This window comes from Balaenoptera ricei, chromosome 1, assembly GCF_028023285.1.
Source record: "Balaenoptera ricei isolate mBalRic1 chromosome 1, mBalRic1.hap2, whole genome shotgun sequence".
Taxonomy (NCBI): Eukaryota; Metazoa; Chordata; class Mammalia; order Artiodactyla; family Balaenopteridae; genus Balaenoptera; species Balaenoptera ricei.
Window position 1 is genome coordinate 82,922,307 of NC_082639.1, and position 18,977 is coordinate 82,941,283.

Below are 18,977 nucleotides of genomic sequence, written 5' to 3' on the forward strand. Positions count from 1 at the left end.
GTGCATCTGAGGCACTGAATTTTTCACTTTAATTTATTTAAATTTAAATAGCGACATGTGGTTACTGCATTGGTTAGCACAGCTCTAGAGACAGTAAGTTCCCGGAGGTCAGGGGCCATGTCTTAGTCATTAGGTCTCTGGAACAGTATTTCCTCATGAAAGGGACTCAATAAGTGTTTACTGAATTGAATTAATTCAAATTTAGAAGTCCCAAATGCTGCAAGAAATATAACTTTACTACTGTGTGTTGTGAACATAATCCTGTGCACCCGAAATCAGATGGTAAACTAGGAGAAATTAGTGAAAGGTGAATTTTTGATATAATGTTAGTAACAGTATAACTCTCAGCGAAGCAAAAAAGCTAATAAAAACAAACACATTTTAATAATGTGACTTTCCGAGCAATCTAGCCCATTCTCTTTGAACTCTCCTTTCATGTCTTAAAGGGAAATCTATACTGGAATAAGCGCTGATGTTTTCAGTGATATCGTTGAGTCCTGCAATGACGTGGGCTCCATCCTGGCTCTTTTATCAGGCAGCTGATTCACAGTCATGTTTCCTGCTGTATCCCCCTAGGCTGGTACCCTGATACTCTCTGGAAAAACAAAACCAAAAGGTTCTCAAACACTCATTTTTACCCTGAAACATCTGACCCATTTTCAAAGTTGAATTATCATCTTTGGAAAGATGGTACAGGGTAGTGTTTGAATGCCATCCCCACTCTGCTGTTTCCTAACTGTGTGGCCTCTCTTTCCCTATCTGCGAGCTGGAGATACGCCTACCTCACAGGTGTGTTCTAAGGATCACATGAACTTGTTTGGGAAGGGCCAGCCAGTGCCGCCTGGTAAGAATAAAAGCTGGTGCTTACTGCAGGCTCACAATATGACCAAAACTGGTCCAAGGGCTTTGCTTATATTAACCCCTTGAATCATCACAACCACTTTACGATTATCACTCCAAGCTCTCTTAAGAGGCATGATGAGCAAACTTCCCCTGGAGAGAGCCTGTGTTTTAACCATGTAGGATACTAAACTATTTCACAAGTAATGAGGACTCGATGAATACCATTTTTATTACTGTTTTTGCAAAATATCTTGAAAATCAAAAGAGTCTAGTGGCTTTTAAGCCCCTGCCAGGTTACCTTTCATTTATGACAGCTGTTTGTCTGGGGAAGAAGGCAGTTATCTTTTAAAAACAATATGGCTGGGAACATAACCCATCCCAAGCTGATCCATAGCAACTCATCTAGTTAGAACAATGCTACGGACAGAAGCCAAAGCTGTGTCCCCCTGGGCAATGGAGGGTGGCAGTGGGGTGGGTCCTAAGCCACTGGTGTTCACTAGCTTGCTCATTGGCCATTAGGTGAAAGTCAGACAACTCTACCAGAGGAAGGTCTTATGAAGCTAATCCAGAACATCTTCCTGAGGTCAAGGCAGAGCAATTGCAGATTTGGACATGAGTCAGAACTCCCTGGGTCATCCACTGAGGTATGACTCATGATGTACCCTTGCATTCTCATGGGGAGGCCACCTGGCTAACAGCAAATGACCTCGTTCCCTTTTGGTACTTGCTCTGGTCCCTGAAGTTAAGATCTTGGCTAACGAGCATGTATATTGATGAGAGTGTGTACATGAGTGTGTTTGGGAGGCAATGATGGATGACTAAACCCTTAACCAAGGTTATGGATTTTGACATATCTGGTGTGGTCTGATTAGCCTGTAAGTTAACACATAGTAGGTTCTAATGAGACTGAAGCCACAGAGTCTGTTTATAAAAGCTATTTGGTTCTACACAGAGAGAAACTGTGTGACCATGGATGTTAGGGAAGAATACTGTAGGTAGGTAAGTAATGGCTAGTGTAAGAGGCTCAGCATAAAAATAGCACCAGTACTGGGAAAAAAATTCAAAGGGCATCTTCACTGATTAAAAATTCATTGTCTCACAGTTTCAGAGGCAGATTCTGGGCAAATTTTGCAAGCAGAATTCAGAATCTCAAAGAGAATTGTTATAATGCCCTGTGATAGCCAAGGGCAGTAAAGCAAGAGAAGAGGTTTCCTTGTCTCCTTCCGTTCCCAACTACTGTGGCCAAAATCTGGGTGGCAGGACCACTGCCATTTGAAGCCCACACATATCCTACAATTCCTTGTTTGTTGTTTTGCTGATACTCACCAGGAACCAGAGTGCACCCTGGCGGAAGAGGTGTGGCTCTCTCCAGGGCAGGCAGCTGTGTTTAAGACCTCTGGAGAATGCAGTCACTTGTTTACACAGCTAAATCAAACACTACCTTGGGAGAAGAAGCTGCAGTAGCAGCAGGCTTCCTTCTTCAACTGCGACCTCTCCAACTCTAATTCAAACACATTAAATAATAGATAAATTATCTATTAAGTGGGAAACGATGTCCAGTGGAGGCAAAGAGAGAAAGAATCTCTTTTTCTGCTTGAACCTGATAATCAAAGGGGATTGGCACTCTGTGCTGACACAGTACTTTGACTAATACACCCAGGACATGTGAGGGATAAGAAAAGCACTACACCCTGAGAGACACTGCCTCTACAATCCTGCCTCTTACAAATTTGACTTCCACACTCAGGCTGAGAACAAAGCGGCTGATGAATGCCAACTGAGGTCTCAAGTGGTCCCGCTGGTGGACCTGGAGACACGTGGGGTTCCTTCTGGAAAATGCCAATGGATGTGGGCAAACATCCCAGAATGAATTTCCTGGCATATCTAGACCATAACACTCAAGATTTGTTTCCCAACACATGGAAAAAGCCACTGGATAAAATAGTTTTGGGCTGTTTGAGTTGGTTGAGATGGTGAGGTAGAGGCCAAAGGCGTTGCCATACATTTTATCTACCACACCGGGCACCGTGAACAGACATCTGAAATGTTCAACCACAAAGAGTGAGGAAATGCACCACGACAGGAAAACAAAGGGATAGGAAATGCACAGCTGTTAAAAAATGTCCGTTCCTAAAATAAACAAATACAATAATGAAACAAATGAAAAGGTCAGGTTGGAGCATGAAGACTCACACTAGGACAAAGCCACCAGGTGATGCTTCCTGTGTAGTTAGGTCCAAGGAAAGACAGAACAGCCTGGCTGACGACGGCAGGGGATTTTAGCTCTCAAAGCTTTCTTGTTTAACCATTCCAACAAATTTGGGAGGGAAGTGTTACCATATTCAAAATATTTAATAATCAGCAGAGCTGGGCACTGACCATTGAAAGGACCTGCCAGTCACAAACACCCAGTCCAGCCACACTGGTGAACACTGCCCTAGCTGTAGCTTCACTTATCATCCTTATTTTTCAGGCAGGGGAACAGCGATATTGCCCGAAATCACAGAGCTGGTACATCATGGCAAGACTGGGGTTTCAGAAAGATCTCACTGGAGGCAGTCTGGGAGCTGAACAGAAGCAGTGAGAGACCAGAGGCCCAGAGACCAGCTAGGAGAGATGGTACAGGCCCTAGTAAACAGAGGCCATACATGGAGAGGGTGAGGAAGGGGGATTTCGGAGACAATTTGGAAGATATTTGACAGTCCTTGGAGGATCTGTGACATTTTGACTTTGGATTTGTGTAACTTGTTTCTCCTCCATTAGATTGAATTCTAGCAGCTCCTTGAGGTACCACTACTAAGGCCTTATTTAATGACAAGCTTATCTCTCTCAATAGAATGTGAGCTTCTAGGGGTCAGGGATTAATTGTATTTATTCAGAGGTAGGTAGTTCAATTCATGCGAATATATGAATGACTGAATGAGCTCAAATCTCTTTGGTTTCCTACTCTAAACCTAGTTATTTCCAAGCAGAAAAGACTGAATCACAATAGTGTCTGTTATTCTGAATATAACAAAATAATTGCTGTCCCTATCCAACTCATTATGTAATTTATCCAAACAACACTGACTGAACCCCCTACTAATATGCCCCTTGTGGTACAAGAAAGAACTTCCTCTTCAGAGCCAGACAGGTCTGGATTAGAATTCTGGATCCACCTCTTATCTGCTGTGGTATGTTAGGCAGGTCAGTTTTTAATTCTATAAAATGATAACAATTACGCCTGCTGGGCAGGTAGTTAGGAGCGTTGCATGAGATGACATGTAAGAGTGCCCAACATAGTGGCTGGCTCACAGCAGGCTCAAATACAAGTTCCTTTCTTCTACCTACAACTCGAGCCCACCCCCCCTCCTCCCCAAACTGTGTTCTCCTTCCTCAGCCCAGTTCTATGTTTCTGAGAGACCGATGAGCCATAAAATAAGGTCATTGCCCATGAGTTGCTTATGATCCAGTTCATGGCTCTTAAAATAATATTGCTCTAATGGTGTAGACTTTTGTACCCTTTTGACCTTTCCCCTGACTTCTCCCTAGCCTCCCAATGCACATTTGGAGACAATGAATCAACAGAAGAAAGCACTAGGGCAGATATTATGCGAATCCCTAAACATCTGACTAAAGTAAATTACACGATCAGTAGCTTTACCTTCCTTAACCTATTTTTATTTAGGCTAGCCTGAAAAATACGCTCCCTGAGCACATTCTGGTTGGGTAGTGGTGGCATGTGGCCAGGACCATGCAAGGCACAGAGGAAAGGTGGTCCAAAAAATCCCCCTACTGATAATTCATCAACAAGATAATCACCATGTAGATAATAAAGAGTTATGCACATATATTGAGTGTGTTGACAGCAGAGGTAAAAGCAGTTAATGAATACATGTTTTTTCAAGACTTAGGGAAAGGAAGTTGTAACTGGTTAAAGTACAATTTTATGCCTTGATCAGAGGTATTTTCATATTAAAGTTTGGCTGAATTCAGCTTTCTGATGCTAAATTCAAGACCTGAAATTCAAATATACTATGAAATTAAAATACACTGTGAATTCTAAATAGTATTCCATCTGTGCCAGGCCTAACCCTTCGCTAAACAAAGAAATCAAAGGGGAGGGGTGTGGATATTTGTTTTAACTAAAGGGTTATCAGAGGAATTTTTCTAATTGTGCTTTTCTCAGAAGAAAAATATATGTGAATAAGACATATAAATTATGAATGTAAGCGTATACACATACCAGTTTAAGATATTTACCTACATGAAGACTCATTTGCCCTCAGCCTCCTTAGACTTGGAGAAGGTGATCAGAAGGCCTGTAGAGATGACTCTTTCCACGTGTTAGAGATGTGATGCTCCCAAAATGTCACCTTCACCCCTTTCCCTAGTTGACTGCCCACCTTCTGACCAGGAAGTCTGTCTTTTATTCTTGATTTTTTTTTTTCCCTGCTAAGGGCAGGGGATCAGGGGAAAGACTAAACATGGTTATGGGATGAATAAGGTTATAGAAGCCCTTTATTGAGGACGTGCTCCAAGGACAGAAAGAGTTCTGGAGCCACTGAAGCACTGTCCACAGAAGGGCCAGAATGGCCCCAGAGACATCCTCCTGGGCCTTCAGGAATGGACTGAAAGTCCTGATTCTAAGCCAATTCACAAGGTTAATATGAAGAGTGGCTTCACATCCTGGTTAATGCTTACACAAAGTGAGTCTGAGAAAAAGCTACATTCCTCACGTGGTCTGTGGTTCAAGGGTGGACATCCTTGTGGTTCATAGCAAGAGCTGCCATGCATCAAATGGCTCTACTATGTGCCCAGCCCTCTCCAATCTCATCCTCACAGCCGCTTGGAAAGGGGGGCACTAACAGCCCCACCTAAGAGATGGGGAATCGGGGGCAGAGAATTTATACACAGGTTTAACTAGTCAATGGCACAAATGTATTGAGTGCCCTGCACGCTTCACTCACTTTATCTTTAACAACAGCTGTGACGTCTGTTGTGTTATTATCTGGATTTTACAGATAAGAAAATTGAGCCTTAGCAGGTAAAGTGTCTTTCCCAGAGTGATGTAGCTCATGGGCAGAGATCCAGGCCCATTTATCCTCACTGGCAGGTGAGAAGGTTCCCCAAGCAGTGGCCTAACATGGCATACAATGACCAAGCAAGGCAGCTCCGGAGGAATGGGACACTCTCCAGGATACTCAGTGGAATGTCCAGTAACTAAGGCCTCACCCCGAGCAGAAAGAAAGAGGACTTGGCCCTTCTATTAGGTGAAGAGAAAACTTATTGAATCACTCCCCTTTCCTGTAATGACAAAAGGCTTAAAAGTTTGCTCTTAGTTCTTGGACCTTCTGTTGTTCAATATCACATCTGAGTGCAGCACTGACCGGAACTGACATAATTTACATTTTAGAGTATTTTTGCTGAATTTTCCTGAAATGATTTTTTTCGTTTTTGGAATAGGCAGGGAAGTAGGCATCAAGGCTGGCCCAGAAGTTCTCAAAGCTCTTTAATGAAAGTCATATTACTGAAAAGGAGAGGCTCAGTCAAGCCTTGAACAGCCTGTGAAGGAACATGCTTGCTGCCCTGTCCTGGAGAGGCCATCATGAAGAGGTTTTCATGCCCTGTCTGCTACTGAGTAGTCCTCAGGATGAGAGCTGGGGAGTTTCCAAAGCTCCTCCAGACTTCCCAAAACACAAGGACAAAAGCGGAAAATTCCAGGACCAGTTGTAATGATTGGATTCTACCTCACTGCTTTACAACACCCGCCCCCAACACCCCCGCCCCCACCCCCGCCCCGTCTTCTCCTTTCAGTTCATTCCCCATCACTTTCCTCCTTCCTCCCGCTCCCCTGCTCCCCAGGGCAGGAAGATCAGAAACCTCAGCATAATTACCTGCTGGGTTTCTGCCACCATCAAAACTCCTCTTAGGAACCCCTGGGGCAGGCCACTGACCTGTGGCAGTCTTGGCCTTTGCTTAGGAGCATTTCGCTGGGCTAATGGGATTGCAAGGCCCCAGGGAAGTGTTGGTGGCTTATGTGAGATGCGATTAGCAGTTTTGTAATCCCTAGAGGAGCACCAGGAGTGGCTCAGTGGCTGGGCCTGATTTCACTAATTCCACTCTCCTCCTCCCAAATAGTATTTTTTGTTTGTTTGTATTTTACTAAAAAGTTAGTATTTATTAAGTGCTTACTAAATGCCAGGCACTGTCTTAAGTGCTTTGCATGAATTAACTCAGTTAATTCTCATAACAAGCCTATTAGGTAAGTATTATTAATATCCCCACTTTACAGATGCAGAAACTGAGGCACAACTAGCAGGGATTTGAACCCAAGTGGTCTGGCTCCAGAGACTGAATTCTTAACCATTTAATATATACTAAGTATCTGTTGGGTGCCTTTTGCTACATTAAGCACAAGCTACATGGAAAAAATGATCCTTCAAGAAAACAAGCCCTTTACATCACCATGCAAATGTCAAGTCAAACCTAAGAAGTATTCTTTATACTGATACGTAGTACCTCACAAAAATATTGTGAGACCCACTGAACTCTATTCTGCAAGAATAAAGGAACAGAGTGCCTCCATCTGCACCCCATCCAAAAAATCCTGCCTGTATTATAAGCACAGTGGTGGATGGTGGTGGGCATGGCCAGGGATGGGGACTTAGCTGGTAGAGGCACCGTGAGAAGAAGACGATGTCAACTGAGTAATTGTACAAGGGGACTCCAAGATCCTACCAATCCAACAGGTTTGTAAAAATACAGATTACCAGGCCTCTTCCCTGGGAATTCTGAGTCAGTTGATCTGGGTTTGTGTCCAGAAATCTGTTTCGTAAAAAGCACCCATGGTCATTCTTGTCTTCAGACAAGCTGGGAATCACTCTGTAATGACCTGAACTTTGGCTGTGCTGCTGCCACACCTGACCGCTGCTGAAAGGCCGCCTAGAGAGCCTGTGCCAATATTTCCACGGTTCTGGAGACGGAGCATCACACACTCCAGGGAAATTCTGGGGGCGCCAAGGGCAGCAGGGAGTCCTCAAGAGCACCGTGGTGACAGCTGGTGCCGGGCTTTTTCTCACTAGTTAGCTATCCTCAGGACCAAGGAGTCTGGGGAGAGGGGCTTGCTCTTGGGGGCCACTGGCTTAACTCCCTCTCCTACTGCCCAGAGCATCTTCTACCTGCTAATGGTTCTATATGACACGAGGCCCAGTGGCAGGTGTGATAAGCCCTCAGGCGGAGATGTTCCCTGGAAGTTTGAGGTCGAGAATTCAAGAATAACTAGGATGGGCTCCTTGACTCTGATAACTCCAGCCTGCTGATCTGCCAGAGACGGACATGTTAACAGCTAACTTGAATCTAACTTGAATACGGTCTGAAAGAGATGTAAAGAGGGGGCCAGGGAAGCACAGAGGAGTGAATGACTTAACCTACGTCGAAGCGGAAGTGACATTTGAGAGCTAAGTCTCAAACAGTGAATGAAGAGAAGCTCAACAGATGGAGAAGGAAAAGTCCTTTCAGACTTCTCTGCCTTATGTTTCTTCTTTCGGGGAAATACCCTCCCCGAATTCACAGTAATCCTGCTCAGTCCATGAGACTCAGATGAAGCCAACTGTGCTTTCCTTACCTCGTGGTGGTACACAATCCGCTGAGGGACTGGGGATAGGTAGAGTGGCCAGGCCAATCTGAGAACTCTCTAGGAGTATTATGTATGCTATGGGAAAGCCACTCCCTCTTTCTGTGTAGTTTTTGGGGTAAAGATGACCTTTGAGGGCTGTGAGCAGCTGACACACTACCAAATGGAAAGGGTCTGGCTGAGATCAAAGCTGGGCCAAGGCAAACAGAAAGGTAAGATGGAAGGACACAGTGTCCTAGGTCCCCTGAACTTCCGGGTTATGTCAACCAGTAAATTCTCTTTTTCATTTAAGCAAAAAGGCTCTCATAAATAGGCAGAGAAACAGCCATTTGCAAAGGATGAAATCAGGAGAAGCTGGGGTGTCCCTGAGGGTGGTGGAAGGACGTGTGGAGCAGAGCGGAAGGTGTATGAGTGAGCAGAGGCTGGGAAGGTGGGCTGGAGCAGGTTTGGAAGGGACTTGTGTTCCCTGAGGAGGAGTCATTAAGATTGTAAGAGTGACAGTGATGCCAGTAGATGTGTGTTTGGAATGTAACTCTGGTGTTAGCGTGGAGAAGCGCCTGAACCAACAGAGACTGGACCCTGGAGTCCAGGGAGTGAGCCTTTAGAACAGGCTAGTGGAGAGATGACAAGGCCTCTGGGGCTCAGAGAGCCTGGCAAGCAAGAGGAGGAGTTGAGAAATACCTAGAGATGAGGAGACAAAGCTCAGTGACTGGACGTAACAGAGGCAGTGGAGGGGTCAGGACGGCAGGCTCTGAATTCAGGCACACCGGATCTGCATCCTGTCTGTTCTACCTAATAGCTGTGAGATGGGATCTTATTTAAACTCTTTAAGCCTCAGCTTCTGCACCTGTAAAGTGGGAATGATGATAGCATACACTTGATGGAGCTATCAGAGGATTGAATGAACTAAGGTACGTGAAAGCGCTTAGCACAGTGCTTGGCAGAAGGTTACACAGTAAATGAGAGCTGTTGAGTGGAAGGTGATTTAAGGTTGACCCTTAAACCTCTAGCTTGAGAATCTGGAAAACTGCAGAGGACCGTGATCAGGACAGGAAATGCTGGAGGAGGAGAGGCTTTATGGGTAGGGAGAATACAGATTTGTTTTGGACATGTTGAGGCTGATGTGCCTGTATAACCCGGGGGTGGGAGTGTCCAGCAAGCAGGGGGACCTTGGAACTTGAGGTTTGGTGGACACTACCAATGGACAGCCACTGAAGCAATGGCAGACAGGAGATGGCTGAGGACAGACACGACACTGTATGAGCTACAAGGCAGAAGGAGTAGCCAAGGAGGAGTCAGGGAGCTGTTAGGAGGCAGAAGATGTGAAGAGGGAACTATTTAATTGTGGATAAGCTGTTAGAGAACAGAATCCATCTCTGGGGGCTGTGGGAATTCTTGTTTCTTCAGGGGGGAAAATGAGATTTGAAACCCAAGACCACTTGACTTGCTAAGGGATCTCTGGCTCCACCTACAGGGCTGTCCTGGAGGGGCCCAATGTGGCCCTCAGGTGGCTCGCTGCCCTTACCTCCAGGTATTGATTAGCCAGGCGTAGCATGCGATCAGTGATGTTAAATATATCCCTCCAGTCGAAGCTGTCCATGTCATCAGCCTGGCCCTCTCGTGGACCCCTATAGAGGAAGTTCAGTACGGCTTCGGCAGTAATACCTTCTTCACCAAGCTGCCTATTCCAAGAGGCTTTTACTGTTGGGTTCTCCAGGGTGTCCTTGGGAAGAAGCAATACAGCTACAGCATTTAGAATTCCACAGGATCTTTGGTCTTGTTTTTAGGCCATTTCTAATTTTTAACAAATAGGATAGACTTTAAGGCTCCCTAAAAATCTAGTGGGTTTTCTTCCATCATAAGGCATATCTATCTATATCCCATTTCCCCCCAATACATAGGTCTCTATAACAGAGGGGAGAAGTTTATGTGGGGATGGGGGAGAGGGGCAGGGAAATGGTATATAGGAAGCTTTCTTTTTCTTAAGGATTTTCTTTGGTTCCCTTTTAATTATCCCTGCTATGCAGGACTCTTATCTCCTGGTTTTGTGAAAGTGAAAATGAGACCAGAGAGACACACTCAACCACCTTTTGCAGTTACAGAGCTGGCCCCTTGGGGAGATGCCCCTCTGAATCTGAGGCCCTCAAGTGAATTCATAACAGCAAGAAACCTCAGGAGGTCACTGGTCTTACGCCGGTTTTCACATTTCCCCAGAGTTTCAGAAACCTATATCCCACCCAAAGTTGGTGATTCCACATGATGACAGCTTCCAAAACTGGTGCTTATTATATTTTGATCTAACTCCAGGGGTGATTAACCCTCTATTGGGCAAAGGAAACAAATGGAGCTTTCCTGGCCTTTCTCCTCCCCCCGCCTCCCGACCTCTAATGCCATCCGTACTCTGATCATGGTCATCTGCATGCTCTTGTCAAAGAAGTACCATATCTGGGGCCCTACTTCTTCCCAGGCTTTGACCAACTTCCTGAAACGCTCCAGCTCTTCAAACGTCGAGTTGGCCTAAAACCAGCCAGAGACAGCAGAAGGATGGAGAGAGAAAAAGTGAGAGAGAATCTTGGTTGTACCTTTCCTGTCACGAACCCTCAATACTTAGGAAAGGCTTTTCAAGGAAGTGTCTTTATTTTCTCAGTTGATTGATATTTCCCAGAACAATCAGCTATTTCCCAGCCTCCCAGATTGACAGAATCTTATTTCTTAGTATCTCAGAGGTACTCATAATATTGATGATGCTATTGTCTCAGAACCTCATTAAAGCTGGATTTGGACTCCCTGTGAGCAAGTGCTCTTCCTCCCTTCCTCCCTATCTTTGTCTGTTCTCAGTAGCCAGGCTTCAGAGAACTGTGAACTCTTCCCTTAGGGATAGAATTCAGGAAGTGAGGAAGAAAATCTCATTGTAGGCTGCATAGAGAGGGCAGGGCCAGGCAGGGGCATTGGTGCAAAGCCTTCCAATGATGTCTGTGGATGGGGGAGGAACCAAGAGTCCACTTAGCAAAAAGCAAACATGAGGCTCACCACCAGGAGGGCACAGTAAAAAAATACAGACACACACGCACACACGCACACACACACACACACACACACGCACATGCATGCACACACACTCTCATTCTACTGGGTAGCCAGAGGAGAAGGCAGAAGGGACAAGACCAGCTGGGACCTTACGTTCTTCAGTATCCTGCGTATTGCGGGGGAATCCGGAGTAAAGAGGATTTTTCCCATCAGCAAAGGCTTTGCTGCCCTCCAGGCTATTTTGGTTAGAGGGTTTGACTCCAGGCTCTGGATCAGTACATTACAAAAGGTTGCTGTCAGGAGAGAAGGGACAGATTTTATAGAAACTCCCCGTTGCTCAGAGCTAAACATAGTCATTAGTGTGTTCAAATCACATGTCTCATTCAACTGTATGCTGGAGGATTTGACAAATAACCTAAATTAATAGGCTGTACCCCACAAATAACAAGCTCATCATTAGTAAGTAAAAATGCCACACTGCATCTCAATAAAGGCCTCATCAGAGAAACAAAGGATGGGGCTTGCCCTGTGGTTTTTTTTCTGCTTTAGAGGAAGGTTGAGAAGCCTGCTTATGATTATTGCAAGGAACAGAGGCCATTCTCAGATGAAAGGAACCGAGAGGCCAAACAAGGCCTCCCCTTGCAATCTCAGCTTTAGTCCCAATAATTTCCTTTCAATTAGCTGCTTAACTTCTCTGTTGTGTGTGGCTGTCTTAGGGCCCAGCTGCTTTTGGTGTGTGCCTTGCTGCTGCTTTTCAATTTTTAACTAGAGGGTTGCCCAGCTGCATTTCATCCACACCCCACCCTCCTTTACCCCACAGGAGCCAAAAAAAATAGTGAAAGGTGGGAAAGATAACTTGCCAGCAACTTGCCATTTGGAACGTAATTCAGTACTACACACACGGATTTTCACTACATTGTGTTTGTAAAAACATCCCACAGCTATGTTTACTCTCCAGAGCCCTTCTGACCCCAGCTCTGCTTGCAACTCTGGGTTGCCTCCTCATTTATCTTTCTCTTCCTCTAGAACGTAACCCTAGTTCAATCAGATCAGTGGGAAATGTCCCTTCCGTTCCCGTTCCAAGTGGGTCTCAGTCATTTCCATGGCTCACTTCCAGAATTCTTTATGAGCACTGCCCGCTTCCTACTTGGGGAAGTGGACTCTCTGGAAGGAGAAACCTCTTTGCCCAAGGCCCCTCAACAAGACCAGGGGAAAATCAACCCCAGGATTAATTTCACCTGGAAGTGTTAACCCATCAGCTTAACCAACATCAGAAGCCAATTTATATGCAGGATTTAGAAAACTTACTTGTTCTTTTGTCATAAGAATAGATAGGATCTTTCCTCGTGGAGTCAATCCCCAGGAAGGCTTTATAGTTATTGTCTTCGTACCAGTTGAAGGAGAACACCCGAGAGCCTCCTCCCTCTGGGTAGCCACACAAGAGGTCAGACAGGGTGCCCATCAGCTGTGTGAAGGTCTCTGGACCGCCAGTCTGCACGAGTGGCCTGGTCACCCACAGCAAGTCTTGAACACTTGGTCGGTGGATGAACTGAGAGGCAAGGCAAAGGCTTCAGGTTATGCTAAGGTAGTCAGAGTCACAATCCACTGGGAAGTCAAAGCTCCAAAGTTTGGGGAGACCTTGGCATAGGCATTTGATTTCCACGTTTAAAAGAAAACATATATATGCTTAGCAATCCTTAATCCAGCTGTGAAATAAATTCTACTGCCGTCCACTCAGGGCCCAGGAGGAAACTAGCATGAGCCTTAAAGAAAATAAAAGAGTTAACCTCCAAAGTATTTCAATATTATTTCTCTTTTCCAGTCCATTTAGTTTGAATTCCTTGGGAATGTGTCCTTGGGGAAACACAGAGAATATTTCTCTATCAGTCAGTTCTTAGGTTCTGTTATCCCACCAAGATGGAGCTACTGGAAAACTGGGAAATAAAATAGAGGAGTAGCTCTGTCCTAGAAAGGCAAAGTCAGGGCAAATTTCTTTGGCCAAATAGTTTAGAATTTAGCTTTCTATATTTGGAAAATTATCTTCTTATTAGCTTAGCTTTACCAAATGTGAACTCTTCCATTTCGCTGAAATGTGTGGCTTGTGGTTTCTTTTAGTGTTTGTGTGTGTGTGTGTGTGTGTGTATTTATGTATGTTTTAAGATCTAAGCAAATATAGAACAGATGAAGTCTCCATTCTTGGGAAAACTCTCTTTAAATTCTTCACCAAACTAAGAAGAGGCTGGTGGTCATCTCTCCATATTGGTACCGGTGGCACTCAGTGGCCTCGTTTTTTGAAGGTAGATCTAAAATGCTGAGAACTAAGTTGAGGGCTGCCAGAGTTGCCAGGGTCTCAGTTCCCATAATAAATACCATTTGACTTTAAAGGAAAATACAAAATAAAAATCATGCTACTTTTATTCCCAAAACACACTTGGTTACTTATTCTCAAAGGCACTTGGGGATTTAAAAAACCATTAGGATTCAAACAGGGGAGACTGAAAACAGTTCTCCCACTGCAATAAGTGATGTTTACCTGTCATCTCCTCTCTGTCCACATGCCAACACTTGCTCTCTGAAACTGCTGAGCGCCATGTAGAATCCACATATTGAGTCATGCCTATAATCACAGTCTAGGCTTCAATAATAAAGATGGAATCTCAAATTGCTTCAACAACAGTAAGTCTTACGACAGTCTTGTAAGGGGTTATTACCATTATTATGTTGCTCATTTATTCAAAGCGCTCCGAGATGAAGGGGCTGTTCCAGGGTCAAATAGTCTAGTATCAGTTAACATAAACTGGGCCATCTGCTTCAACCCAGTTCACGAATGCTAGACTTGCTATCTAGACAGGCAAGAAACCTTCTGCAACTCCCACATGGAATTAAGAGCTTTAATATGTTTTGGAGATTTAAAAAAAAATTCTCTATCAACTTCAACCCTATTATACTGATATGAATTTTTAAAATGCTTATGAAGAAAAGAATGTTAAACAGAGACTCCCCCTGCAGCAGGTGGCCATCAGTATATTGGGCCCTTCTCTAACTTTCCCTGCACAGCACTCTGCCCAGGCTGAGCTTAGTTTTATGAGGACAGATTCTAACCATGCAGTTTTCCAGGTTGGCAAAGCCCAAGTCAGCTGAGAATACTGAAGGGGAAAAAAAGTTTGGGGAAAATTATATTTCCCCTTTTGCCTCTCTTTCATAATACTCATTACACTTGAAGATAATTGTTCATTTCATATCTCTCTTCCCTGTTGGACTATACATTTCACAAGGCAGTGACCATATCTGTCTCTTCATCATTATGACCCCAGCACCTCTCATCTGTTGAGTGGAGAATCATTTTATATATGGGCAATGGCTTGGCATTTGATTAATATGTGCACATCTTTTACAAAACAACACAAAAAAGTCACTATCTTTGTGATGAAATGAGTATGTAATATGTATGTAAGACACTTAGTACCTGTAAGCACTGTGTAAGTGTATGCGATTACTATTAATGGTATAGATTTATGTGGATTTTAAGAGCATAATAGAATATTGGATCACATCAGAAAGAGTGGAAAGACTTAGATTCAGCTGTCAGTCCACTGATAATCTGCTACACCAGACAGAGTGTTATTTCTTTCTAGGTGTGAAATTAGACGAACAGTTCCTTTCTTGCTGCCTCCGACCCAGGAGCACAGATAATTAAGGATATGAACAGGTATTTTGAAATTGCTAGATGGAAAGATCAAATATATTACTCCTTGAACAGGTCTGAGGTACAATTAAATTATTTGACATAATAAGTGTGATAAAATGGTGGAAAGATATAATGAAATTATATTACTACCATCAAGCCACTTACTTCTTGAATTCTTGGCGACATATCAGATAATATTCTTCCCCAGGATCTCAGATTGATACCTTGAGAACTGCTGTCCAGGAGTCTGGGAAGCTGTAATTGATAGGAACAAATATTTTAAAAAATATAGTATATATATATATATATATATATATATATATATATATATATATATATATATATATATATATATATATAGTTCTACATATATACATGGGTGCTATCTGATCTCCTGTATGCTTGAAAAACATTTCCTCCCTTCTTTTTGATCACGGAACCTCTTCTGAAAAATTGCTTTCAGAAACAAACTTCTTTTGTCTAATCGAGAAAATCAAAGGTTCTTATTCTCAGCCCTGCTGAGCTAGGCAATCACAAATAGTTTCATGGTGACATTAAATACACCAAAGTGATTCTGATTGCTGGTTTAGCAACACCAGACAAGGCTCCTGGAGGCAGGAAGACAGAGCACAGCTGCTGGGGTGTAAAGGAAGGCCACGTGCAGAGGGTGCCCACCTGTTCACCTCGGGCTTCCTTGTCATTGTTGTCCCTTTATGTCCTTTCCAGACAGGTTGTGTCTCTTCCTCTGTTCAGCACCACTCTTACGGAAGATTCGGCCAACTCCAGAACCTTTCTTTTTAAAGCTGCGGCTGGCAGCCTTAAAGAGAGAGAAGTTCCCTTGCAGATTCTCTAAGTGACGCCAGTGTTCTGGTGACCCCAGGCCCACGCGGCAACACAGAGCTGTTTGTGCGTTTTCCACCGCGGTGGGGAACGTGGAAGTTCACAAGCTTGCTGGCTCCAAGTCCCAGAGCCTGAGGTGAACACCTTGTTTTCCGGAAATCAAGTTCAAGTCCTGAATGAATAACTTCATTCTTTACAGTTTCAAAAATGATTGAATCACCGAGTCTGTTTTTTAGGACTGAATTCTAACTTTTAAGATGGCGATTTTCAAACTCAAGTGTGCATCTTGAGTAGGCCTTGAGTGGATCTTCATTTTAACAAGCTCAACATATAATTCTGATTCATGCATTTATGGACCACAAGCCACAAGCCTTGCCTTTTTATTTGCCAGTGTGGCTCTCCTAAATGATGGGTGTACTGATCTAGCTGTGGCAGAGCAGAGAAGCAGGTGGAGTTAGGCTTTGAGCAGCCCAGCCTCCTATTTCTAGCTGTGGTCCTGCTCCCCTCTCTCCCTCCCGGCTGTAGGTGCAGGAGCCCTCGTATTCTCTCTGACTCTGAACTGAAGAATAAGTGTACGTACACTCTTGGAGCATCAACATTTCAGGCTTACTTTCTAACTGTAATAATGAAAGGCTTTGTTACATATGAGAGCTACAAAGCAGACAGGTGGAGAATTTTCTAGAGGAAGGAGCAGCAAAGCCACCATTGAAACTATACCCCTGAGAAGAGTCTTCTCTCCTTAACCTTAACACTGGGCCTAGGCTTTGGTCTTGCCATAGTCTACTTTTCAAACTCCTCGAAAATAGCTTCAGTGTATGTTGGGCAAAGCACTTTAATTGCCGAGAAGAACAGGTAGGAAGGGAGAAAGCCAGCAGGTAAAAATGTGTGCCAATGGCAAGATATCACTCAGTCCTGTTGACTCTCCCTCCTAGCTATCTCCAATAAGATCTGTCACAGATGAAAGGGGATCTAAGGTACACATCAATTAAAATGCCATTGTGGACCTTATTTTGATTTTGATCTGAACAAACCAGCTGTAACGATCAGAGGGAAAGTGAACATAACTGGGTATTAGGTAATATTGAGGAATTAATGTTAATTTTGTTGGGTGTGATCATAGCACTGTGGTTTTGTTAAAACAAGTAAGTTTTTATGTTAGAGATACATAGGGAAGTATGTGAGGATGAAATGTTGTCTGTGGTTTGCTTTAAAAGATTTCAGGGAAAAAAAGGAACAGAAGAAACAGGAGTAGCCAAATGTTGATAATAGTTGAACCTGGGTGATGGGTACATGGGGGTTCATTATATTATTCTCTCTACTTTTATAATTATTTCTATTTCAAAATTTTAAAAAAGTTTATTTTTGCATGCATAAATGGATAAATGAACGAATGAACGAATAAGTCAATATTCTCTCCTCTCTTTTTTCCTTCCTCGCTAGACTGCCTTTGCTCAGGCTCTCCTTGCTTCTGTCTCAGAACATTCTATCAGAACAGCCTTCTTCCTGTCCCCTTGCCCCTAGTCTCCTTCCTTCCAATGTACCCTCCACACTATAGCCTGAGTTACCCAACAGCCCGATCCAATCATGTCACTTCTCCTGCACAAAGATCCTCCATGGCTCCCTAGTGCCTCCAGGAGAGAAGGTCAATACCCATGCTGGACACACCTGGCCTCTCGTGAGCTGGTGCTTGGCTCCCTCTCTAGCCTTCTCTCTTGCTTCTCTTCCGGCATCCAGACTTCATTCTACATTCCCTAACGTGTTGGTCCCTTTCTCATGCCTCCTGGCTCTGCACATTGTTCCCCCTCCCCGCCTTCTCTGCCTGGTAAAGTTTTCTTCATTCTTCAAGTCTCAGTCCTGATACCACTATCTATGTGAAAGACAGCGTCCCCACGGTAGAGTTAGATGATACTTCTTTATCTATGCTTCTTTGCTTGCCCTTGCCCTGTTATGTTCTTTTAAGGTGTCCTCCTTTTTTCCTTCCTTGTACTCTTCACCACTGGTAATTATTCTACTGTTTATGTGTTATCTGTCTCTCTTATTAGATTCTAAGCTCCATATAGACAAGAACTGTGTCTGTGTGCTAGGCACATAGTAGACATTCAGGCACATATTGAATATGATGAATGAATGAATACTTATATTCTAGCAAGAAGCAGATTGACTATAAATGTTTCTATGCCTGATACTCCATGAAATGGTATGCTCATTAAGGGCAGTGTATTAGTTAGGGTTCCCCAGAGAAACAGATCCAATAGGATGTATATAAATAGGAAGAGATTTATTATAAGAAATTGGCTCATGCAATTATGGAAGCTGGCATATCCCAAGATCTGCAGGGTGAGTTGGCAGGCTGGAGACACACAAAGAGTTGGTGTTTCAGTTTGAGTCCAAAGGCAGAAAAAAACATCAATGTCCCATATCAAAGCCAGTAAGGCAGGAAGAATTCTCTCTTACTTGCGGGAGGGTCTTCCCTCCTCCACCCCTTATTCCCACACTTCTTGGAAGAACAGTTCACATTCAGTGATTCATTTCCTCACCAACACTTCCCAGTCTTCCACCCGCATCATCCTACTAAGATGCTCTCACTAGAATTTCCAGTTTTAAAGTCTAATGGATGCTTTTGGTTCTTGTCTGTTCAGACCTCTCTGCTCTTGACACTTTTGGTCATGTTCTTTACCTTCATGACACTCATCTCACCTGGTTTTCTCTGTTCCCTCCCTGCCTTTCCCACAAGCTCTTCAGCCTCCACTTTCCCCTTATATGCTGAGATTCTCCACCTCCACACCCTCACTCTTCTCATTCTGTACACTCTCTCTGGGTTTTTTCATTCCCTCTCTCATTTAATCTGCTACTTTTTTGTCGATGACTTCTAAATCTGCATCTCCATCCCTCAATTGTCTGTTGGACATTTGCATAACTCCAACTTGTCCTAAACTGATCACATCATCTTCTCCCAAACCAGCT

The 18,977-nt window shown here is 43.8% G+C and overlaps 1 protein-coding gene across 1 annotated transcript in view; it reads right to left on the bottom strand.

Moving 5' to 3' along the window:
- The window catches only part of ABCA4 (ATP binding cassette subfamily A member 4), a 125,544-nt gene that overhangs the window by 75,654 nt on the left and 30,913 nt on the right, over window positions 1-18,977 (bottom strand). Inside the window, exons 7-10 of the mRNA XM_059916005.1 lie at window positions 15,339-15,428; window positions 12,794-13,034; window positions 11,639-11,778; window positions 9,984-10,181 (exon numbers count right to left, since the gene is read on the bottom strand). Of these exons, the coding sequence (XP_059771988.1) occupies window positions 9,984-10,181; window positions 11,639-11,778; window positions 12,794-13,034; window positions 15,339-15,428 (669 nt within the window). The remainder of the gene's footprint in view (window positions 1-9,983; window positions 10,182-11,638; window positions 11,779-12,793; window positions 13,035-15,338; window positions 15,429-18,977) is intronic.